Source organism: Aspergillus lentulus (assembly GCF_001445615.1).
Source record: "Aspergillus lentulus DNA, contig: Alt09, strain: IFM 54703, whole genome shotgun sequence".
Lineage (NCBI taxonomy): Eukaryota > Fungi > Ascomycota > Eurotiomycetes > Eurotiales > Aspergillaceae > Aspergillus > Aspergillus lentulus.
In genome coordinates this window covers 2,165,647-2,187,989 of record NW_028322117.1, presented here as the reverse complement: position 1 = coordinate 2,187,989, position 22,343 = coordinate 2,165,647, and the positions used below count along the sequence as shown (strand labels likewise).

At 48.9% G+C, this 22,343-nt stretch overlaps 11 protein-coding genes across 11 annotated transcripts; 6 read left to right on the top strand and 5 right to left on the bottom strand.

The window, feature by feature from the left end:
• Nucleotides 1–346: 346 nt before the first annotated feature.
• On the top strand, nt 347–1,429 carry ALT_5545 (trans-2-enoyl-CoA reductase (NADPH) TSC13; the record flags this gene model as incomplete). Its single annotated transcript, XM_033554694.2, has 3 exons — nt 347–383; nt 458–673; nt 747–1,429. 3 exons carry the CDS (start codon nt 347–349, stop codon nt 1,427–1,429), a joined length of 936 nt encoding a protein of 311 aa, XP_033410585.2.
• Nucleotides 1,430–1,858: 429 nt separating this feature from the next.
• ALT_5544 (putative alpha-1,6-mannosyltransferase subunit) lies at nt 1,859–2,949 on the bottom strand (the record flags this gene model as incomplete). Its single annotated transcript, XM_033554695.2, has 3 exons — nt 1,859–2,089; nt 2,158–2,591; nt 2,658–2,949. 3 exons carry the CDS (start codon nt 2,947–2,949, stop codon nt 1,859–1,861), a joined length of 957 nt encoding a protein of 318 aa, XP_033410586.2.
• A 671-nt stretch (nt 2,950–3,620) lies between these two features.
• On the bottom strand, nt 3,621–4,259 carry ALT_5543 (mitochondrial 54S ribosomal protein bL28m; the record flags this gene model as incomplete). The annotated part of the gene is made up of 1 exon (XM_033554696.2): nt 3,621–4,259. The coding sequence occupies one exon, from the start codon at nt 4,257–4,259 to the stop codon at nt 3,621–3,623; it is 639 nt and encodes a 212-aa protein (XP_033410587.1).
• A 412-nt stretch (nt 4,260–4,671) lies between these two features.
• On the top strand, nt 4,672–6,225 carry rvb1 (RuvB family ATP-dependent DNA helicase pontin; the record flags this gene model as incomplete). The annotated part of the gene is made up of 4 exons (XM_033554697.2): nt 4,672–4,815; nt 4,885–5,104; nt 5,160–5,707; nt 5,761–6,225. The coding sequence occupies 4 exons, from the start codon at nt 4,672–4,674 to the stop codon at nt 6,223–6,225; spliced, it is 1,377 nt and encodes a 458-aa protein (XP_033410588.1).
• Nucleotides 6,226–9,153: 2,928 nt separating this feature from the next.
• Nucleotides 9,154–9,808, top strand: ALT_5541 (v-SNARE protein VTI1; the record flags this gene model as incomplete). The annotated part of the gene is made up of 2 exons (XM_033554699.2): nt 9,154–9,333; nt 9,398–9,808. 2 exons carry the CDS (start codon nt 9,154–9,156, stop codon nt 9,806–9,808), a joined length of 591 nt encoding a protein of 196 aa, XP_033410590.2.
• A 422-nt stretch (nt 9,809–10,230) lies between these two features.
• ALT_5540 (DSC3 family protein) lies at nt 10,231–11,172 on the bottom strand (the record flags this gene model as incomplete). Its single annotated transcript, XM_033554700.2, has 1 exon — nt 10,231–11,172. One exon carries the CDS (start codon nt 11,170–11,172, stop codon nt 10,231–10,233), a length of 942 nt encoding a protein of 313 aa, XP_033410591.2.
• A 631-nt stretch (nt 11,173–11,803) lies between these two features.
• On the bottom strand, nt 11,804–12,553 carry isa1 (Fe-binding Fe/S cluster assembly protein ISA1; the record flags this gene model as incomplete). Its single annotated transcript, XM_033554701.2, has 2 exons — nt 11,804–11,841; nt 11,905–12,553. The coding sequence occupies 2 exons, from the start codon at nt 12,551–12,553 to the stop codon at nt 11,804–11,806; spliced, it is 687 nt and encodes a 228-aa protein (XP_033410592.2).
• A 943-nt stretch (nt 12,554–13,496) lies between these two features.
• On the top strand, nt 13,497–15,905 carry ALT_5538 (ARMH3 family protein; the record flags this gene model as incomplete). Its single annotated transcript, XM_033554702.2, has 8 exons — nt 13,497–13,577; nt 13,632–13,754; nt 13,814–13,894; nt 13,946–14,099; nt 14,164–14,276; nt 14,346–14,680; nt 14,739–15,149; nt 15,218–15,905. The coding sequence occupies 8 exons, from the start codon at nt 13,497–13,499 to the stop codon at nt 15,903–15,905; spliced, it is 1,986 nt and encodes a 661-aa protein (XP_033410593.2).
• Nucleotides 15,906–18,666: 2,761 nt separating this feature from the next.
• Nucleotides 18,667–19,263, top strand: ALT_5537 (Cnl2/NKP2 family protein; the record flags this gene model as incomplete). The annotated part of the gene is made up of 1 exon (XM_033554704.2): nt 18,667–19,263. One exon carries the CDS (start codon nt 18,667–18,669, stop codon nt 19,261–19,263), a length of 597 nt encoding a protein of 198 aa, XP_033410595.2.
• A 476-nt stretch (nt 19,264–19,739) lies between these two features.
• Nucleotides 19,740–20,339, bottom strand: ALT_5536 (uncharacterized protein; the record flags this gene model as incomplete). Its single annotated transcript, XM_033554705.2, has 1 exon — nt 19,740–20,339. The coding sequence occupies one exon, from the start codon at nt 20,337–20,339 to the stop codon at nt 19,740–19,742; it is 600 nt and encodes a 199-aa protein (XP_033410596.2).
• Nucleotides 20,340–21,440: 1,101 nt separating this feature from the next.
• Nucleotides 21,441–21,926, top strand: ALT_5535 (Ctf8 family protein; the record flags this gene model as incomplete). Its single annotated transcript, XM_033554706.2, has 1 exon — nt 21,441–21,926. One exon carries the CDS (start codon nt 21,441–21,443, stop codon nt 21,924–21,926), a length of 486 nt encoding a protein of 161 aa, XP_033410597.1.
• Nucleotides 21,927–22,343: the final 417 nt, after the last annotated feature.

The window sequence follows — 22,343 nt, the reverse complement described above, 5'->3', positions numbered from 1 at the left end:
AATGTGGTACAAAGCCGCATCGTGTTCCCCGGACTCCCAACTCAGCCTTGAGTGTAACATCCATATGGGAAAGTGCGACAAGTTCCTCTGAAACATGTCCTCACCCATTACTATCACGTGATCTGAGACGTGCCGAGGTGCCTGAATTATGGATCCAAATATCGCGGACGCTAGTTGTTTTGTTAGCCTGAAGTATTTTGCGGATCAGCAAGACTGCAGACAGTAGTATCTCGACCATCATCTCCTCGCTCTTGTTGTTGCGGAGTGTGTTGGCTTCACTTTCGACTAAGTTTACGGGCACGCGCTATTGCGAGATCAGAAAGGAGTGCGATCGCGTTCAACTCCAATGGCGTCGACAATCACGTTGGTCGTTCAACCCCGGGGTACGCTTCCGTTTGGATATCTTCGTCCTTCCTCGATCCAAGCATTTGCAGCGCACTGATTCCTTTTGTTACAGGAAAACCCATTAGGAAGCTTCCAAAGGAACTCCAGATTGGTCCCAATGCTTCTACGCAAGAAATCTATAGCTCACTCGCGGAAGCTTCGGGCTTCTCCATCCACCGTTTGAGGATCACCAAGGGGAGCGACCGAACAGTTGTCCCCAATTCAAAGGGCACGAGTGTCAACGATATTGGTCTCAGGGATCAGAGTGTAGTTCATGTCAAGGATCTTGGTATGTTGGGATTTTGATCCAGCTATACTCCAATGACGATGAGAACTAACACAGGATTTGCATCACTTCTTAGGCCCCCAGATTGCATGGCGCACGGTCTTCATTATCGAGTACCTGGGACCTCTTCTCATCCATCCTCTGTTTTTGTTCCCTCTCCGGCCATATATCTACTACAACTTTGACAAGCCTCTACCCGAGCCTTCCGACCTGCAGCTACTGATCTGCGGGCTTTTAACCGTTCACTTCGTCAAACGAGAGCTCGAGACTCTCTTTGTCCACCGTTTCAGCAATGCCACTATGCCCGTCCGCCACATCTTCAGGAATAGCGCTCACTACTGGGTTCTTGCCGGCTTCAACATCGCGTACTGGATTTTCCGCCCGGACGCGGCTGCTGCTACCAACAAACCCAACCCAGCCCTCCTCTACAGTGGTCTGGCGCTTTTCGTCTTCGGCGAGCTGGCCAACTTGAATACCCATCTGGTGCTTCGCGACCTGCGTCGACCCGGTACCACCGAGAGGGGCATCCCATCCGGCTTCGGATTCAACCTTGTGACCTGCCCCAATTACTTGTTCGAGATCATTGCCTGGATCGGCGTCTATCTAGTCAGCGGAATGAGTTGGAGTGTCCTGTTCTTCATCACTATTGGAGGTTCTATAATGGCTAGCTGGGCCGCCAAGAAGGAACGCCGCTATCGCAAAGAGTTCGGTGACAAGTACAAGCGCAAGAGGTTTGTCATAATTCCCGGAATTTTCTAAGTATATTCGGTGATCGGATCAACCTGCGTATAGAAGCCAGGCATCACGCGGGAATATGGCCATGTCACGAAGCATCCAGTGAGCCACTTGCCAGCTAACAAGGGTTGCTGTGACGCTACACGCAATAGAGAGAGGGTGCTTGCTGGGGAAATTGCTTCTTATGCACGTCAGATTTCCACTTGCAGCTGTTTACGAGAGGATATGTTCTCTTGATTAGACGCTCGCAAACTCCTATAAGCCTTACTTCAAATAGTTGGTAGAAATAAGGAGCGATGGAAAAGAGAAGTCTCGTCATATAATCCCATTAGTCAACCAAATCCAACGATAAAAACGATAGCCCATCAAGACCCATGAACACCAATCTATAATAAAAGACAGATATGAAGAACCAGGCGCAAATCTCAGGAAGCTCAATCCAGGAGAAGTTGCTTATGTACTCTTCAACTTCTTCGCCCACAGGTTGTAGTACGGTTCCATCTCCTGCTCACAGCTGCGCTTAGGATCAGAATCACATCCGAAAAACCGGATGACCAAATCTCCGTCCATGTAAGTGCCGTCGGCAGAAGCAGCAGGGGAATCTTTGCTGTAAGCATTGATGCTTCGTTGAGGAACAAGCGCCATTCTCGCGAGGACAGTTGGATGCCATTGCAGTATATGATCCTAGTAAAAGAGGGGCAGATGTCAGGAAAGCCATCACAGCCACTTAGAAAGCGAAGAGGGGAAAATACCAGAGCGTGCATCTCCGCTTTCTGAAAGTTGTACTTCCGATACAGAGGATCAAACCACATATCAAGGAAGAATCGCGCAAAGTCGCCCTGTCGAAGCACAAAGCTTCCGGGGTTTAAGTCCTCGTTATCCGTGCTAATTATCAGGTCGACATCCTCTGGCTTCAGGTGCGAGAAGGTCTTGATGATGCTATCCGGCGGCACAACGGGAACGTCCTTAAGCATCAACGATTGCAGGCGATTCTTGTCGAGAATATGAGACTCTAACGGTTTGCTAGGGTTCATGATCAGGGCATGAGCATCGAGGTGGAAGAAATAAGCTGAATGAGGGTGCGATGCCATTGCATGGCGCATCGCTGGGACTATTGCCCAGCTCCGCGGGGCGTTATCCAGCGCGGATTCGTAATCAGACAGAGTTGCAAAGAAAGTCGTATAGCCTGCATTTTAGAAAGGTTTAGTCGGTTGTGGAAGTAGAGGGGGTGCACTGTAAATAGTTCACTTACCATGTCGACTAGCATAATGCTCTCTGTTCTTGATGATCTTCTGGATGTAGTTATCGCTGAAACGGGCCCGATCTAGAACTGTCACAATGACAATGCTTGAAGCTCCCGCAGGGGCGGATATTGACGCGGTACTCGAATGGGAGAAGTGTGATAAAAGGAAGAAGAGGGTGAGGAGAGTAAAGCCCAGAATTGCAGCGGCCTTGAGCTGTTTCTTGCGTTGTAAAGAAAGCCTGGAGGAGCGGGTGTGGGAAGAAGTATGAGGACTCCTCCGAGGGGGTAGAGCAAAGTGCATGACGGGATGACTATGTCCCCAGCGACTCTTGCTGGGCGACTTTGTATAATCTGAAGATGCCTCCTATCAGGACATGTTGGGAGTAATCTCCGCAAGCCAAACTGGACGAACCGTATAGATTGAACTGTCGTACCTGGAGGCGGCCAATCTGCCGAATCCGGAAATGAGCGGCGGATCATCGTTGCCCCGACCTTTGTATATAGGCACATTCCAATCAACGATCTGGACTCACAGGTCTCGCCAGACGGAATGTGGGTAATCTGAGATAAGGGCGTCAATTTATTTCAACGAAGCAGAGGACTTCCAGCAGAGATCAGCCATACTTCTCGATTCGTGAAGCTGGGTGATACATCCTTCTATTGTCTATCTTCACAGACCTATGAGCTGTCCGGAAAGAATATCTGACATTGTGACCCGGGGAAGGTGGCATATGCATTGAATATCTCAAGCAATATTGCATTGCAGATATGATACATGAAGAGTTAGGCGAGAAATGGGCTGTTTTCGTGACTCCCGGCCAGCGATTCTTGTCTGAAGTGGTGTACATTGAATTCCAGAAAATAGTCGAAGATAATAGTACATGACGCCCAGTCCTTGGCCAACAGATAGAAAAAACGAATCAACTGCCCATGGCATGCTGATCAGAAAACCCCTGTCACATATTTTATTCCCTAGTACTGTTTCTCGTTGTATGTTGGTTTCGTAACTTCCTTGATGTTGGTCTCTTCCTCCACCTTGGCTTTCACTTCTGCCTCCTTCTGCTTTACCCACTCCTCGAACGACGGTGGCTCGGGGAGGCCAAGGCGTTTTCTTTCTTGGCGGAATTGCTCTTGGATCTTAGGTGTCTGCATCACTTTCCATCGTAATTCCCAGCCGAAAATACCCAATTCCTTGATACGGCCGGGCCGGTCGTCCAGAAGGTAGTTGTCGAGACCGCCAGACTTCCAGATTGTTCGCAGAGCCTTTCGCGTAACTTTGATATAGAGGTACTCTCCGAGGGCTTCACTCCAGAGCTTCTTCCGCCTGACGTTGGGCTTCCAGAATCGTCGGGTTTTACCCTCGTTGCGGCCTTTCGAGATCTTGTTTCCGAACTGGATCATAGCCCCACCATAGAGACCGGAGTTTGATTGCTTGAAAATGTAGTTGGGACCATAGGGATAAGGAGGAATATAATCCGGTAATTGCTTCGTTTTTTGCGCAGCCAATGTCGTAGAGAACGAGCGCTTCGGGACTGATAACGAGAGGCTGCGAAAAGCTGCGGAGAGGGAGGAGGGAAGAGTCATGGCGGAGCGACTCTGGACGCCTGCCATTGTGATAATCAAGTTATAGAAACAGCATCAAGAATGGGAGGACAGTAGAAAATCAAGTGTAGAGAGCCGACAAAAGGCTGCTGACGAGTCGAATCGTAGCCAGATGGAGAACCGTCCGCTAGTAAAATGATCGGGAAGTCTGCTAGATGGAAAGAATTTGGGGGGATTCTTTGGGGTGCTGACCGCCTTAGCAACGCACCGCTATCATTGCTCGATCTCTTTGAGCTTGCGCGCTTGAATTTCGGCCAGAAGCATCACCTCGCTGGATATTAAAGGATTAATTTTCCTTACTGCAGGTTTTCATTTGCATGATCCTCATTCAACTATTCTAATATTTGACCACATTTGAAAGACTTTCGTTTCATCCAACGAGTTACCTATCAGCTTCCACGCCAGGCCGCAATACTTCACCATGGTTCAGATTAGTGAAGTGAAGGGCAGTTCGCGCGAGAACAGAACAGCAGCACACACTCATATCAAAGGCCTTGGGTTACGTCCAGATGGGACTGCGGAGCCCTCTGCCGATGGCTTCGTGGGTCAGGCAGCAGCCCGTGAGGTGCGCAGCATTCAATTTTTCTTCGCCTTTTAAGATGAGCTTGGGCTAACTAGCATGTTTCTCTTACAGGCGTGCGGTGTCGTCGTGGATTTAATCAAGGCGAAGAAAATGGCTGGACGTGCAATTATGCTTGCAGGTGGACCGGGAACTGGAAAAACCGCCCTTGCTCTGGCTGTGTCACAGGAATTGGGAACCAAGGTCCCGTTCTGCCCGATTGTTGGCAGTGAAATATACTCTGCTGAGGTCAAGAAGACCGAGGCACTTATGGAAAACTTTCGCAGGGCGATCGGTATGCTGTTTCCGTCGCATCTTTCAGGTTGGGATTGCGATTAACAAGGTTTCAGGTCTAAGAGTGCGCGAGACGAAAGAGGTGTACGAAGGAGAAGTCACAGAACTCACGCCTGAGGAAACCGAGAACCCCCTTGGCGGCTACGGGCGTACCATCAGCCATTTGATTATCGGATTGAAGTCGGCCAAAGGAACCAAGAAGCTGCGTCTTGACCCTAGCATCTACGAGGCAATTCAGAAGGAGCGTGTGACCGTCGGAGATGTCATCTATATCGAAGCGAACACTGGAGCTTGCAAGAGAGTTGGACGGTCCGATGCATATGCGACCGAGTTCGATCTTGAGGCGGAAGAATATGTTCCTGTACCGAAGGGAGAGGTCCACAAGAAGAAGGAAATTGTGCAAGATGTGACGCTTCATGATTTGGATATGGCCAATGCACGGCCACAGGGTGGGCAGGATGTCATGAGTATGATGGGCCAGCTGATGAAGCCGAAGAAAACAGAAATCACGGACAAGCTGCGCCAGGAGATCAACAAGGTGGTCAACCGCTATATCGACCAGGGTGTTGCTGAACTTGTTCCTGGCGTGCTCTTCATTGATGAGGTATTCCGAGCTCCTTTTCCCATTGCTTTCTAAGTGTGTTGACTCGTTCTCAGGTTCACATGCTTGACATCGAATGCTTCACCTATCTCAACCGTGCTCTCGAGTCTAGCATCTCCCCTATCGTCATTCTCGCATCCAACCGGGGGCACACTGTTATTCGTGGCACAGACGATGTCACTGCTGCGCATGGAATTCCCCCAGATCTGCTTGCCCGTCTCCTCATTATCCCCACGCATCCTTACACCCCCGACGAGATCAAGACCATCATCCGGTTGCGCGCTAAGACGGAAGGCCTCAATATCACCGATCCTGCCCTCGACAAAGTCGCCGAGCATGGCAGCAAGGTCAGCTTGCGGTATGCTCTACAACTGCTCACCCCTGCTAGCATCCTCGCGCGTGTGAATGGACGACCAGGAGGCATTGAGGAGGCGGATGTTGCAGAGTGCGAAGATCTTTTCCTTGATGCGAAGAGAAGTGCCGCCATCGTTAGCAAGGACAGTGAGAAGTTCCTTTCATGAAGTAATGCACGTAATTTAATGGGGTTTCTGTTGATCGAGGGAGTTACAAAACTGCGCAAAGATGTATGCTATGTCTGATATGCAAATTTATGTCACGTAATGGAAAGGATACTTTGGCTCCATAAGCTCTTTGGCGTAAACAGTAATCATTTAGGAGATAGCCTAGCTGTGTTTCTCTGGCTTATATCTATCCGAATTTGAGACAAACAAATGCCTGTCACTTTCCCGGGAGACAGATTTTATTCTTCAGTAAACCTCGCAATGCACCCAGTAGGATGAGTGAAACCTCAATGACAAGGACGTAGAAACGCAGTAGACTGAGTAGTGTCCGAATGAGATGATCTGTCAGAGTCAAATTCAATTGAGGCAGGTCAGTCGCATCCAAGAGGTCCGGATGATGCTCAAAGGCAAAGGGTACTTTGGCCCCGAGAAGTTCAACGGCAACCGCGAAGCCAGATGTAACAGCGTCCTCGAGAAACCCACGGCCCGTCCATGAGAAGCAGAAGCTAAGCCCTCGTTTGTTCTGAATGGCAGGAAGAGACCTCAGAGCCTGGAGCGCGGAAGGGTCCCTAGGGCGGTTCTTATTGCTTCTGTCCCAGGAAGTTACTATGAAACTACTAGCAGGCCATGACTGGTCGAAATCCGCTGTGAACTGGGAAGTTTGTGAGTACTTTGAAATATGCAGAGGTTCTGGCATATTACAGAGAGATTGAGAAGCTGACATTACTCACAGGCGGATCTGAATGCAAAACCATGATATGTCTTGCTGTTCGCAACTTTTGTAAGATCTCAGTTTCCTCGGTAGTGGGAGTTGTACCCAAAATGTGCTGGATTTCATTTGCAGAAATGGCAAAAAATAAGGTGGTCAAAATGCGCCTTTTGTCCATCAGAGGTAACAAGCACAAAACACTCCTTTGTCGACTGAGATATACCTTTCACTCGGGTCATGACATGTACTCTATGAGACGGGAAAGCCCTTGCCATTACCAGGATCAACTGCCTGGCTCCATCATTAATGCGTCGCCAATTCAGCCTCTTTGGTCGTGGACAGAGAATGCTATGGTCCAACAGGTAGCGGACGAATGCTTTGACCGGCAACTGGTCTATAATTCTGCCAGCATTGATTCCCCACAAAGCCGATAGCATTGATGTCAAGACTTCGCATAAAATGTGTTTGAATATTCCTCACTTGCGAAATAATATCGCATCATGGTTTCGTGCTGTGCACGGCACTCACTCCGCTGGTGACCGTCGACCGGTAGGTCTAGAACGAATATCGTAGTCGTGCAATATCGAACCACACCCGCCATGTTCCAGGTTTGCACAGAAGCCATGGGCGACGCACAATGTCCCCAAGTATACTTCCAGTCCATTGATCAGCTCCAATACCATCGGTTGCTCCAAAGGAGAGCTCCGCTGCGGATGTGGAAATTCCTAGATAGCGAAGCAGTGAAACAAGGTTGGTTGGAGTGGTATTAGTCGAGGCTGGCTCCATCGCAGAAGGCACTGACGATAAGCAGTTGCGTTGAATACTGGTGGCACTGTGTTCATTGTGACTTTATTTCCTGCGTGTTCAATGGTACTGTCTTGATATGCGCACCAAGCGTTGCAGAGGCCTCAAAAAGATGGACATCATGCGGGGAGTGCTGTAAAGCCCAAAACGCGGTGACCTCAGCGCATCCGCCTCCAACAATAGCGATACGTTCAGGCTGCGTGGGAGACATGACGCGATCTGTCAGATCTGGGGCCATGGAGCAGTATCATCGCATCGGGGTCGAGAACAGAAGTGTTCTTCCCAGCGAATAAAGGCAAGATGTTAATGACTTTGGACCTAAGACTGAAGGCGCTTGCTTCATCACAAAGCCGCAGAAAAGCGATTCAACCCGTACTAGGGCCTGGACAATATACGCACTCAGGTACTACCCAAGAGAGAGCGTTAGAGCCTCGGGATACCGATTTCTTACTCACTGCCAGGATCATCCACACGCCTCGTTTCTCTTTCGGGTGAAAAGTACGTCATCGGAGATGAGAGCGGAAGTTCAGTCGTACGCAGATTGAATCTGGAGACGTTGATATTGATGATAACAGCCTACGGGTTTATGAGAGGCGGTTAGCCTCCACTTTTGTACCAGCGAGTTTCAAGCGTGACCACATCAGATGACAGCAACTTGGGACTCAACCAATGATTACCAATGAAGGTGATGGTCCGAGAGTGATCTCGAACATTGTGTCAAGAGCTATCAGGAGTGACGAACTCAGACAACGGTAATGAGTGGATGGGATATAAGGTGAAAATGTGACAAAGTAATAGAGGTACCTTAATAGTCTGGGGAAATGCTATCGTCCATCTAGAGGATTGGAAACACAAAGTATTTTGCGGATCCAGCGAACTGGGCCCATGCTAGGGGTACGAGTAGGTATGCTTGCACTATAATACTGCTTGCTCAGTACTTGTCCTCTGAGTAACAGTAGTAAGTCAAGAGAAGATATAATTTGTTCTATTCTAGAGAGGTACTCCGTACCTCTTGACACTACACCCTCGGCCCGTCGTCACGTGCTCGTGGATGGCTGGAATGAGGTTAATCGCCGAACAATGAACGATCGTCATTGCAGTTGCCATCGTCCAGCCTCTTCTTTCTTTTTCCTCGTCGTTGATTCCGTTCTACAAGTTGTTGATCGATCGCTATATCAATTCATGTAGGTGTTAGCTGCAAATCAAGTGACAACTTCCTACCAAATTTCAAAACGCTTTCGCCTGGGAGACAAGTCCGGCCGTTAGGAGACCCGCCACGAAGATAAGGTGGGAGAGATCCATCACAGTCCGCTTATCAACAACACCTGTTCGCCCGTCGCGCCGAGATCATTTCAATCTACTCTTCTCGCCTTTTCCTCCCTTTAGGTTTTTGTTCTCAACGATTCATGAAGACAATGTCGAACCCGCTAGACACCGATGCCGGCTCTGAGCTGTTCAGCAGTTATGAGACGGAGCTGAAGCTGGTACAGGCCGATCTGAACCAGAAGCTGGACCAGATAGCGGAATCAAGTGGTGAGCAGCGGAAATCAGCAATAAGAATGGCTGAACGAGCCTTAGATGAGGCCAATGAGTTGGTTCGTCACGCTTCCTCCCCTGCCGCCTGTCCATCTTGTCTAACATCGTGTTGAATACGTACAGCTAGATCAAATGCGCATGGAGAAGCAGAACATTCCCTCAGCAGCACGGTCAAAAGTCAACATTCGTTTTCGCAACTACGCCACCGACGTTGACGAAGCCAAGCGGAAGCTCAAATCGCTCTCCGACGATCGCAGGGCGCTCTTTGGCGACCGCTACACGGACGAACCACAAGATGAACATCTGGAGCAGAGGCAGCAGCTTCTTTCCGGCACCGAGCGTTTGGAACGCAGCTCTGCCCGTCTACAGGAGAGTCAGCGGATTGCGCTCGAAACGGAGGATATCGGCCGCAATACATTAGCCGACCTCTACCAGCAACGGCAGACCATCGAGCATGCGCGATCGGGGCTGCAGCAGAGTGAAGGATATGTAGATACGAGCATCAAGACTCTGAGGGGCATGGCCCGTAGGTAATGACTCTCCTTGAAATCCATCCCTTCTGATCTTAAGTTGCTGATCTCGAACTGTTCCCTTCTCACAGGATGGCTACGAATCGGATAATCACGATCGCGATTATTACTGTTTTGGTCCTGTTGATTTTTGCTGTCATTTATAGCAAGTTCCATTAGCGTCGGGTTCTGGACAGGCGTAGATACAATTTCCTCTTCCATATTATCCACTCATGACTTAATTTGCGTTTGTCTGTTTGCGCAGGCACTCCTACATGAATCGTTGTATGATAGGATCCGCCAGGCATTAATACTTGTTAAACATATTACTGCTATAGTCAGTGGTGACTCAATCGGTCGCTTGGTGCGTTCCTTCGGCATAAGGGTATCATTTGTAGCAAAGAAAATAGCACCAAAGAAAATCGGCTTCTAACCCAGAGTAGCCATCTAATTCATAATGCGCATAGCGCCAAATGCAACATTGATGACAACGCCGACAAAGACCGCCAAACCCTTCCGCCAACTCCATACGCCCTCCTCCCTCCTCAACCACATGGCACACCCCACAGGCCAGAAGAACCCCATCACCGCGCCCCAAAGCATATCGTCCATGGCACCTCGGGAGCCAGCCCCAAAGCCGCCATCATCATCCGCAAAGGAAATGCCTTCACCTCCGCCTCCCACGCCCGCAGCCATCGCGGACGATCCCTCATCCATCCACCGGTCTTCGAGCTCGCGCAGTTCAGCCCCGGTGGGCATGGTATCCGGCGTCCGCGATACAGACTGGATCGCCATAAACTGCGATCGCAGCGCCGACACCTCGGAAGGGGTGAACCCCGCCGATAACAGCCGATCAAAACCGCGGGGGGCGGACGTAGTGGACGGGGGAGGTTGCTGCTGCTGCTGTTGCTGCTTTTGTCTACCTGTATAAGTCTCGTCCGTCGACTCTTGCTGGAGTGTGGTAGCTATTGCCGCCTCAGCCGCTAGATCGGCGTCAGATAGAACGATATCGCCTATTGAGCAATGAATGTAGAGCCGGGGCTGCTCCCGGACGGGCGCTTTGCCCTTCCCCGTGGCAGTGGTAGCATCGTCTAGTGCGACGGGAGTTCTAGAAGGCGAAGGTGGGAGCCTTAAAGAAACACTCAGTGGGGTGGCATCTTCCAGACCACGACCAGCGTAGATCAAACGGAGGCGATGTGATGAGAGCTTCGGTGGAAGGTGCGTTCGGATTAATTGCTTCAAGCCGGCAGCCGTGGTAATATCAGGGTTCACGATGTCAAGAGGGAAGTCGGGAATCGAGGCAGAGAATCGGACAGTTAGGAGAAGAAGCCCATCTGCAGAATCCCCGTCCCATGTAGGATCTGGGGTTAGAAATGCGGGGGAAGTCATATCTTGACTCTTGGTGGATTAGAATCCAGAGTGCCGACCGATTAAAAGGCAGCTTAGCAAGTTTGAAGAAACATCCTGGTTACGGTCTGCCATCCATCGTTCAGGTGGTTTCATTACATAGTCAGTGACCGCATATTGCCGAACAGAGACGGATGGAAATGACGACTACCAGCAGATTTCCGCTTTCCGAAAACTCACGTGATATACAGATGTCCGGTTGTGGAAAAGAAATAACAGTAAAAGCCAGGAGACAGGAGACAATAATCATAAATATAGTTTCATTATAATTCTTAAGGTATATGTACAGTCTGTTCGAAGTTCGACAGGTCCTGGTAACCTCTGCCCAAATATCTCGGGCGGCAAACCGGAAAACTGCTCTGCGGAAGAGGACTGCATCCCATGCCAGATAGGAAAAGCCCCAGTCATTCCTTCTAAATGCCGGCCTTGCAGAGCACAGCTGGTCCGACTATCGACCTCGTGTTGCCGGGGTATGTACACCGGAAAAGAAAGCCGTAAGCCCAGGGATAAGATGTATGTGAAATCGTGAGCAAGCACAATAACGCCGTGAAATGCACCTGAATAAACCCCCAATTAACGCAATAGCAAAAGCGAACATTACATAAATGATGTTCTAGACCATGAAGGATTCGCCGCATCCGCATTGCTCCTCTGTGGTTTCAACGTTAGACAAACTGTATCGTGGTAAAAATGTATAGAACTGATGACACTTACTAATATTGGGATTTCGGAAGACAAACTTCCGGCTCAGCTTGTCCTCTTGCCAATCCATTTCGCTACCAATTATGCTGAACAGAGCCTTGCTGTCAATTAAAACTTTGACTCCATCTTGTTCAACAACTTCATCGAAAGCTCCAGGCTTCTCAACATATTCAAGATGGTAGGCGAGCCCAGAACATCCCCGATTCTTCACACCCACCCGAATAAATTTGGGGTCTGGCTGCGACAGGAGCTTGCGGAGTTGCTCAACTGCGAGCGGCGTCAACTTCATGGCTGCCTTTCTTGCCCGTAATTTTCTTCGGGGCTTTTCAGCGAGTGTCGAGCTTGTGGTGGGTGCGGTTGTAACAGGCTTCGACTTCTGAGCCTCCCCTTCTCGCAGGCTCACACTCGAATAGCCCTCAGTCTGTCCTTGTTTTTGCATCTTCGTGTCAGGAGTCGGTGGGAATTCTGCTGCGATAGATGTGTCTGGGGTGCCGGCGTTTCGGGACGGAGGAGGGAAAACAGACGGTAAGGTATGGGGTCGGTAGGCAGTAGCAGTTTGCATATCACGCTTTGATGACCGGTATGTATTTCCAAACGAGGAGAAACTCCTGAACGCTTGTGCGCATTGTGTATTGAATGGTCTGCTCGCGCATCTCAACATCGTGGCGGATGATGTCACCGAAGGGTGCAAAGTAACCCTGTAAAACGACATGATAGATCAAATCTATGTGTATAGAGGAGACGACTGCGATCTATAACAATAAGAAATAGAGGTAGATGATTTTGTATCTGCGATGAATTTGCTGCTTGCAGGCAGAGGAATTGTCATCAAATATGGAGAAATGGGTACTTTGGGAGACGAGATTCTGTTTTGTAGGCGGAAGAGAGTCGGCGGTTCGGCAAAGAGTTCATGGGCAATGGGTCAACCAGCCAATCAGCGTTGAGGTGTTTCTACGCATCCCGCCTGGAATGTGATTCACACTTCACTCTGGAGGTGGCGCCACTACAAATCATGTGATGGCAGTTGAGCCTCTTAGGAACCCTCGTATCTTTTGATAGCAACTTCAATATTATTGAGGAGACCAAGGGTAAATTAACTTGTTCAGTAGGATTGCTGCCAACTGATCTATATCTTGCTTAGTTTGAGAGTTCCTATCTGCTTATTAAAACTTCCATATTAACTATGTGAACTTCGTTAAAAACAACCAAAGTTATACAAATACCAAGGGTCAAGTTTATTGACAGCATAATATTTCAAAATTCATAGAAGTAGAGTCACTCATGCTTTTACAGGATCATTAAGAGGTGAAGCATCTGATATTCAGGGGATGCAGATCGTTGACTCTCCTCAATGAGGAAACTCAATGAAATGTGGCTTATTGCTGACAACGCAGGTGCTTATGTGGCTAGTGCGTTCTGGCCCAAAGAGGCAGAAATGGCTGGAGACAACTATTATTATGCCTCGACACTTGTACTTATGATACATTGGTTATTCAATATTCAGCATCTTTCTATCATCATTTGTATTGCAGTTTGTAACTTGCGCTGATTCCCCATTATTGCTGCAATGGTTCTACGCTTCTTGGAGTCTCCTGTATAACATCATGGAATCCCCCTTAACACAGCAAAGTAGACCGGAGACTTTTAAGCCTAAAATTGTGCAACTATATGAAAATCTCTTTCAAGTATGTGATTCATTTACAATATCTCTGCAACTCATGCTAATTATTAATCCATAGTCTTCAGATTTTGCAGACCCATCCGAAGGTTTCTGGCGAGAGTTCTTTTTGTTGCCGCCTGATCGAGCCCAGCTTGCATTAATTCTAGATGGGCTCGGGCCAGAAGATACTCTTCACTTACAGGTATTTCGTCAACCCTATGGGAAATTCCAACCTGATATTGCTTGCTGACTCTGTACCAGGCTCAAACCCAGCAGCTATTTGCGCGTGCAATAAAGGAGGCCAACTCTGGAGTTAGCCCAGTGAACGCTTATGCGTTAGAGGTGAGCTTTCAGATGGGGAAGTTACACTTCAAGCTCTAATGCCTTAGGCAGACCTTGACAGGCTTCTTAGCATGTGTGCTGAAGAAGAAGTATACCAATCCCAGCTCTGATGTTATCACTGTCCTTGCCGGGCTTGATGAGGTCGACCATGTTATCTCGAACCTTGTCGCCGTTCTGGATGGTATTATTCGCAATGGGAGCAGCTGTGAGTACCCAATCAGAAGCGGCCGTCTAAGTCGACTGAAATATGGCCGCTGATGAGTGTGCAGTTGATATTCGGATTAGAGCGATCCGGGTAGCCATTGCACTTACCAGTGGCGCATATAAGACGAGTCTCGTCTCGTACTTTACCCATAGGGATCTGTTCCCCTCCCTCATGAAGGTATGAACGTGCTAAGCCGTAATAGCTCTGGTTGCTGCATCCGAGTGCATCTGCTGACACTCCGCGAAGTTTGTGCACGAATCCGATACCCCTATTCAAATATTTGAGCCGTTCCTCCTCCTCGGCCTATTAGCGAACTACAATAAGTTCGAGTTTCAGAACCCATATCAATTGCGCCTCGACGACTTTGTCAATGAGTCAAGCATTCAAAAGATCGTCAAAGGTGTCGGTCTTTCGTGCGCCGCCTTGAGGAACGGCTATATTGCTGTACAGGACGATGCACCTGAGGGCTGGACACTCAGCAGCACTCTGGTCTTCTTCGGACTCGGAAGACTTGCTCCAGGCACGAGAAATAAACCTCAGGCGCTAACGGCGGATGAAGCTAAGGAGATGTTTGCAACTCTGTAAGATCGCTTGGGTACTCCTTCGTTTACATTTTCCCCTTTGGCTAACTGGAATCAGGCCGTCTCAGGAAGCAGCCATTCTTCTAGCCACCTATGACTTTGCAAATGCAAATAAGCTCTTTGGGTATCACCTCATCAACTCTTTGCCAGAGAAAGACAGCGAGGAGTCTCCCTTTGCGAGCTTTCTCTCTGTTACGAGCTACCTGTTGCAGCACGCTTACAGATCCCCTCGTGTTGCACACTATGCGGAGCTCAACCTCTTCACTCTTCGCATCCTTTCTGAAGACTCAGCCTTGTGTAAACAGCTTTGCAGCGACGGGGAGAAAAGAAAAGTGCGCCTTTGCCGGCAAAGGCAGCCGTATCTCCCGCTCGTCACCGGAGACAGGGTTCTCGCAACTGTTATCTTCGACATTATGATCGATACTATTTCCCATAATCTCCGGCGGCGCCTTGATGCCAACATCTACAGGTAAATTCTCTCCCCTCTTCGTTTGTGTCTAACAGGGGGCTTGGGCTAATCGCCGCCCGTCATTCAAGTCATTCAATCGCCATCCTTCTTCGGCTTCTAACCTACCTATCAATGAACAAAATCCGTTTGACATACCACTGGTCGGAGCTCTGGAAGACTCTGCTCTCCCTGATGCGGTTCCTTACTACGTACGCGTCGGACCTGTCAACTTCTCCCAACATTGCCACTCTCACCACCTCCCTTGTAGACCTGGTGGCATTTTGTGTCTCCGCAGGTGACACTTTCCTCCCGGATCCGGCATCTTATGACGACTTGTTCTACAAACTCGTCGAAACGGGTCCCATCATCACCCGATTTCGAGATGTCTACTCTCTCAAGCCCTCATCTCCGTCCGCCTCGAAGATTCCTGATCCCACAGCAGTCGCCAGCAAGGACATCCACGTCGCCGCCATCGACACCCTGATCTCCGTCTCCACCCATTTCTACACTTTGCTTTTCAACCCAGACAGGAACATCGAAGCGAGCTTGGAACCTGGTGGTGAAGCGCCGAATCCTGTGCCGATCCCGGCTAACCGGAAGAAGAATCTTTCGCCCCGGGAGGTTCACAGGATCATCAAGCAGGGCTACGACACATTGAGTATTCAGCCTCCTGAGGGGTTGAGTGCGTGGACGAGATGGCGTGAGGCGGACTGGAAGACAGAATTGAAGCGGGCGGCCAGATGCACCGTGGAGGATGCCCGGCAATTGGTTGCGTAGAAATTCTTTCTGTTCAACCTAAGCTCAAGAGCATGCTTGCGGTGCCCCGAAAAGGCCTCTATGGCTGTAATTATCGCTTAGTTGATCTTTCAACTTTGAAACTATATCATCCTGTATAGCTATAGGGCCAGAATCGATAAATGAGTTCTGGGTCCTGACTTGTATGCCTAGGACGCCAGAATGCACGTTGTGATGAAGCTGTGATTTCTCGAGGATCCGTAATAAAAAGTGGCCAATTCTAGATCTAATAATACAAGCGCAGACACGGTTAACCATGGTGCGCATAGCTGATTGCTATCTTTCGCTGCAATGAGCACCACGTTAACCAAATACGCACCGCAAACAAAGGTCGAGGACGGGCGTATATCATTCGTATATGAAGAAAATGCTCAGTGACACCAGCCACCCCATCATGCTCAGACAAGCCGCGTCGTGGCAGCTGCAGCTGCCGAACTGGGATTACCTCTTGACTTTTCCACGTACTCATTTGTTGCAGTCATGTACCTCGTGGCAAAATATTTGTCAGAGTTCTTGCTGAGCCAGAGCGTGAATTTCGACAACTCCTCCCGGAGTCTGTTGGTGGACTGGAGATCCATGTTTGTTTGCGCAATGAGCTCCGGCATAGTTGCTGGACGAACAAATAAGTAAGTGGTCTTCCGAAAACAAACTATCAAGAAGCATACCAAATAGTCTCGTCAAATGCTCGGCCCCGTAGATATCAAGGGGCCCCTTCTCGGAATATTCGCCGGATCCCGCCTCCCATTTCTTGCGGAGGGCTTTGTACTGCTCGCGCTCGAATCGGTAGAGCAGGATCTTGTCAAGGGCTTTGTCGAAATACTCCTTGATACCCATGATGACTTCTTCTAGGACATCCAGGTCAGCCGAGCTTGTACGCTTGGGCTTCTCTTCCGCTATAAAATCTTCCAATATCTGGTTGACTGATGCTTTGGCCGGCAAAGCAACAACTTGCTGATTTTTCGTCACATTTTCCCAGTCGTCTACGAGGAGGGATTTCAAATTGTCCGGCATTACAATCCTCACGGACGGCCGTGTATAGAAATGTTCTTCCTGTAACCATATCGTGAGTATCGTGTGCACAGAGCAGCGAGACTTGCAGTATCCCTCAAGGATATAGCGGGCATGTCTAGCAGTCTGCATTGTGGATTGTGGAGGGACTTTGCTTACCTTTTCAATTTCATTGTCTCTGGCCCTCTTAGTCGTGCGACCAGGAACTGATGTTTGTCGCTCCTCGCTGTCCCGGGCGGAGCCGCGATCGGAGCCTGCTTTTCTCTTCAACGTAGTCTTTGTGCTCTTCTGACGAAAAGCAGCCTCTGCCTCACGACGGAGCGTAGTAGCGAGCTCCCTATTCTCGTCCGTAAATTTCCGGAGTCGATCTTGAGGCACCCAGTCGTCCCATCTGCGTGGATCAAGTCAGCTACAGCCATTCAACGTACCAAGTCTTGCGATTCGAGATTTCCATTAATGTACTCAAACAAGTGCATTTAGCACCTCGATCGAGACAGAGGTGGCTCAAGGCATGCGGTAAGATCGCGAACCTCAGGTCAACAGAGCAGCATGAACGTAGGAGACCTGCCACCTGCAACATAAGAAAGCAAAAACAGAATCGTACTTACGTGTTCTTCCACCCCTTGTAGTGAACTAGGTACTCGAACGGACTTTTCTTGTCCTCGGCATCGGTGTGCCTAACGTCGAGGATCTTTGCTTCGTATAGAATCTCATGATGAAAGCAGAGGACTCTTTCGTCTTTTTGATAAGTAGATTGGCTTGCTGGTGCCATTTTGAATGTGGCGGGATAGATGAGGTATGATCAAAAGTTGTCTGCTTCTTCCGGAGCAGAGGAAGAGAACTTGGTAGTATGCTTTAACCACAAACAAGGGCTTCCCAGAAGAATGAGAATGATGAAACACCAAGGACGATGTTGCTGCAATGCAGCTTAAATCAGGCTTTGAATCCGCAGAAGCACGTGCAACACAACCAGGGATATCAGCAAATACTGGCCGCAGTAATTTTGTGTCAATGAGATGCGGACGAAGGCAATAGACTTGATCTATGTAGAAGAATTATTGGAATCACGATACGAAGATATCAGCTTCGTTTATCAAATAGTAGTTCTCCGCGTTAAGACGCGAAGGTTTCGGTGCCCACGGAGCCAGATGTACAAAGTCGAACGCCTCCTCGGGAGACACGACAGGGCCAGATCAAGCAAGTATCCAATTTATGGCTGCTATGAAGAAGATAAAGGCTTCTGACCGATTCGTGGTTGAGATCTCGATGACAGTTTGAAGGAAGACAGAGAGGCGTTGGGGATTGGAAGGTAAGAATGAAGCGGAACCCAAAAGTGGACGGACATTTTAGAGTTGCACGCGTTTTATCTCTCTCTCCGGCGTTCTTTTCCTCTTGAACAACTGTGCTTTAAAGTAATTGTTGATTGTTGCACAGTAGCCAGCATCCTTATTGTGAATTCACCATAAGTTTTCATCTCCTTGGATCTCTATACTTATCTACCAAGCATTATTCAGAAATTTTCTCATCAATCTGAGGACGCGTCTTGGCTTCACCATCCCTATTCGCCAAGCATCCTATTGTGCTGGACCCAGAGACCAACACAAAAGACAGGAATATAATTGTCGAAGACTGCCAAAATAGACCAGACGAGTCTGAATACATTTCCGGCCCTAAACACGGAAAGGAAGGAAGAGAAGCCTCATTGCTACTATTATTGTCTTCCCATCACTCCAGTATGGCACCATCTGAGGCATCCATTCTGAGCAATTTTCTGCTTTCCCCTGCTTCATTGCCAACCATCATTTCCTTGCAACAATTCACGGAACTTTTTCCGAAGAAACTGCGGGCTCATCCTCATATCAGAGTCCTTTACCGGGAGCTCCAACAATTGCGAGAGCAAGACATGGACACGGTCAATGAGAATATTGACAAGGAAGTCGGTCAAGGAGAGACCCAAAAGACCGAACTTCGAAAAGCAATCATGAAAATCGGCGTTGACGGCATGGAGGAGAATAACCGTCGAGAGATGGACATGGATGTCCAGCTCTTTGGTCAGGGAGTTAATGCTGCTTCCAGTGATTACCACTCCATTTCCAGCCTTTTGTCCGCAATGGAGACGGCATGCTCAAATATTGAGCATGAGATTTCCCAGGTGGACCAAGAGGCAGCAACTGTGTTGTCCGGACTCAGCGCCACAGTTGGCGAGCTGAGTGATTTGCGTTACGGCAAAATGCAAGGGCCTGCGGGGTCATCTGGGGAAGAGATGGTAAAGGAGGCTATAGATGGTCTCGAGCATCTCGAGCAAGCCTGTTATCGTAAGACATCGCAGTGAATGCTGCTACGAGCATCCGAGCTTCGATAACGGAACGCTCCATCCCTTCTCCCGCCGTAGTATTTCCTGAGATACAACATTCTCTAGGAACGCAGCGTGCCAAACATACCGCAAGCTACGCGATGGCTGCTAACATATTGTTATCCTCCGGAGCTTACCGGTATACCTCAGACGATTCAGATGTTTTTCTGGGGATGACCTTCGCACATCGTCCACAGAAGGTCCTCAATACACTCTTGCGGGCCCTTCGTTCGGGAAACAAGATCAACATTCAGCCTCTGGACGGCCTTTCTACGTCAAGTAGTCCGATATCTGATCAAGAAAAAAGAGCAATCTTTCACAGTCACCGAGGTGCACTCAAGTTTCAAGACCACCTTAAAACACTGAGAAACCTAAGAGAATCCTCGCCGCATTCACATATTTCGTTCTCATAAAACCTGCTGCGTTACAGAATCGTCCGTCCTGCCAGGGCCGGTTTAGAATTTGTCAATATTGATCTCCTCGAGCAAGGCCTGACCGACGAAGAATGCCATCTCATCTTCGGTGTCTGGCACGCCCTCGATGTGTCCTAGATTGGGCGTTCCGAAAGTATCGAACGGGTACGGCTTTATTAGGGCTCTTTTTCTCCAATGGACGGTCTCGTTCTCAGGTACCCTAGGCAGAGGAGGAAAACGGGAATATCCAGACATACTTCTCATGGCACCATCGCTCGTGAGCTCGTTGCTGCATGGCCAGGGAGCAGCGGGCCGTTCAAGATGGAAGCTCGTAGAAGGCAGCCATATCGTCTCCATTGCCAGCACGGAAGATCGAGCGTCTTTGAACGTCTTGCCAGCGAATGGCTGAACTGAGGTTTTTGCCTGACTGGCTCGTTGTGAGGCTCTAAGTGTGCGGCGTTGAGATTCGGCCTCCTGGGCTCTTTGATTGATGAACACCCGATGTTCTCGCCATTCGCAGTAGGCTTGAGGGACATTCGACGACTCGGGCGCGATAATCAGAGAGTCTTTCGAAACCCTCACGAATCTGTCAACTTCCTTGATTATGTCTGAGATCCATGTCTTGGAAGAAGTGTATGACATGTTTGGGATTGTATGTCTCTGACCAGCGTAGCCTTCGCCCTTGTTTGACTGTTAGCCTAGTTGCGGTCAGTCACATGGCAGAGCTTTTGTCGTACTTCCTTAGGAAGCTCTAACAGCTTGATAGTGAAGTACTCTGGACTAAGATCACTCGCGTCTGGTAAGGAGAGGTCAGTTATATCCTGGTGCAGAGACCCGGAACGTGCTTGTACTGTTTTATCAGTCTCAGCTTGTTCGACAGAAAAGGAATCAAGACGATCGTGTCATTTCTCTTGACTTACATATGAGTCTCAGTCGACGCAATGCAGAGAACCGTTTTTCTCTTATACAAGGCGCAAAGTTTGCTGAATGCCAGATATGCTTGTGTTGTTAGTGTGAGAAAAGCGCCTGAGAAAGGAGATATGGGCAAGATGCAGAAGAAGCGTCATAGAAGAGTCTGTTTTACAAACACTCTAACAATCAATGCCTTGTACAGCGCTAGTGAAGTTCGTGAATGTGTTGGTCAATCATCCGTCACCGGTCACGCTAATCATGGAAATTTGAAGATGCTATGTAGCAAATATCTAGTGTTCATTCACGTCACAGCTTATGACTTATGACAGTGCCCTCGCTTGAGTGGCTCTATATGGCAGTTACCGGGTTGTCTCTCTTTGTCTACGCCCTTAAGAAACAACAGGCTAAGGACTGATGTGCTTTATTAACTTGAGCCATGTGCAGCACTTCTGTTGTTTCTCTGATGAGATTTGGAAACCATAAAATTTGGTGCTCGTACTAGTGTCCACTGGTCAATGCGCCTAATCGGGAAATAAGATGTCTGAACATTCAAAGACGTAGTAGATGTAGATGGCTACGTGGACTGAGAGAGGAGAGTAGGTATATCTCTCACGCCTCCATTCACTCTGGATATTATATCTGCTTATCGATAAGCGATAAGACCAGCTGATTCTGAGCAACGCGCTAATCCTCCCTCCAAATCTATAAGATCTACAAATCATTGACCTGTTGTATATTGTGTCAAATCCCAAAAACCAAATCGTTCCCAAAGAAACTATTATTGGATTGAATATAATCCACAAGAACCATCACAAAACCCCTCAAGCCAACATGCCGTCGATATCCCTCCATCCTCACGCGTCGAGCTCTCCCCTTCACCCCCACAACCCACTCCCTCAAATCTTACAAACGCCCTCAGGTCTGGCAATCCTCGAGCTACAAGGCACAATTAACCTCCCATCCCTCAACGATCAGGGCGCTGTTCCTCACCCCGCCGACGCCAAAGATCCCAACGCTGCCATAACCGCGTTCGAGACGCCAATTGGCAAACTCATGTTCCCTGACTACTCGCCGCAAACCACATCACCGGACGACACGAAATGGATGAAGCGAGTCTATCTATACGTTGGTCGGTATCAGCGGATGACAGGGGAAGTGAAAAAACTGGCGCAGCCACTCGCGTTGGTGCAGAAGCGTAAGAAGCATCCCGACAACGACGGGATCGCCGAGTCCGAGGGTGAGGAATTGGAGATTGTGGAGATCATCAAGTACAAGCTGCTTTTCAAGAATCGGCCGGAGCCAGTTAATGATAGTTAAAGGGATGTGCTGGAGTGGTGCAAATGCGAATGTGATACAGAGCCAGTGTTCGAGAGATACGAAGGACACTGATCCTGTCCCAGGACAGCCGAGAAGCGTCAAGACATCTTGTCGCTATGGCTTACAGAACGGCCTGAGAGATTAGGGGCTTCGATATGGGAGGCGCGGATGTCTTACGCGAGACAGAGCAGGTGATATAGAGTCTCACTCGCTTCTGCCTCCTAGTTTTGAGATATCACCGGATCCCCACGGCCAGTGTCAGCAATGAGATGGCCAATTTGCTCCAAGAAGAACAATCTCATCTCAAATTCGGCGCAGAGAGTGGAAGTTTGTTCTACAGAAGCTCATCATATGCCACGATATTAATTGTACGAGGATAGCAATGAATAAATCTGACCTGAAATGGATTCTCCGAGT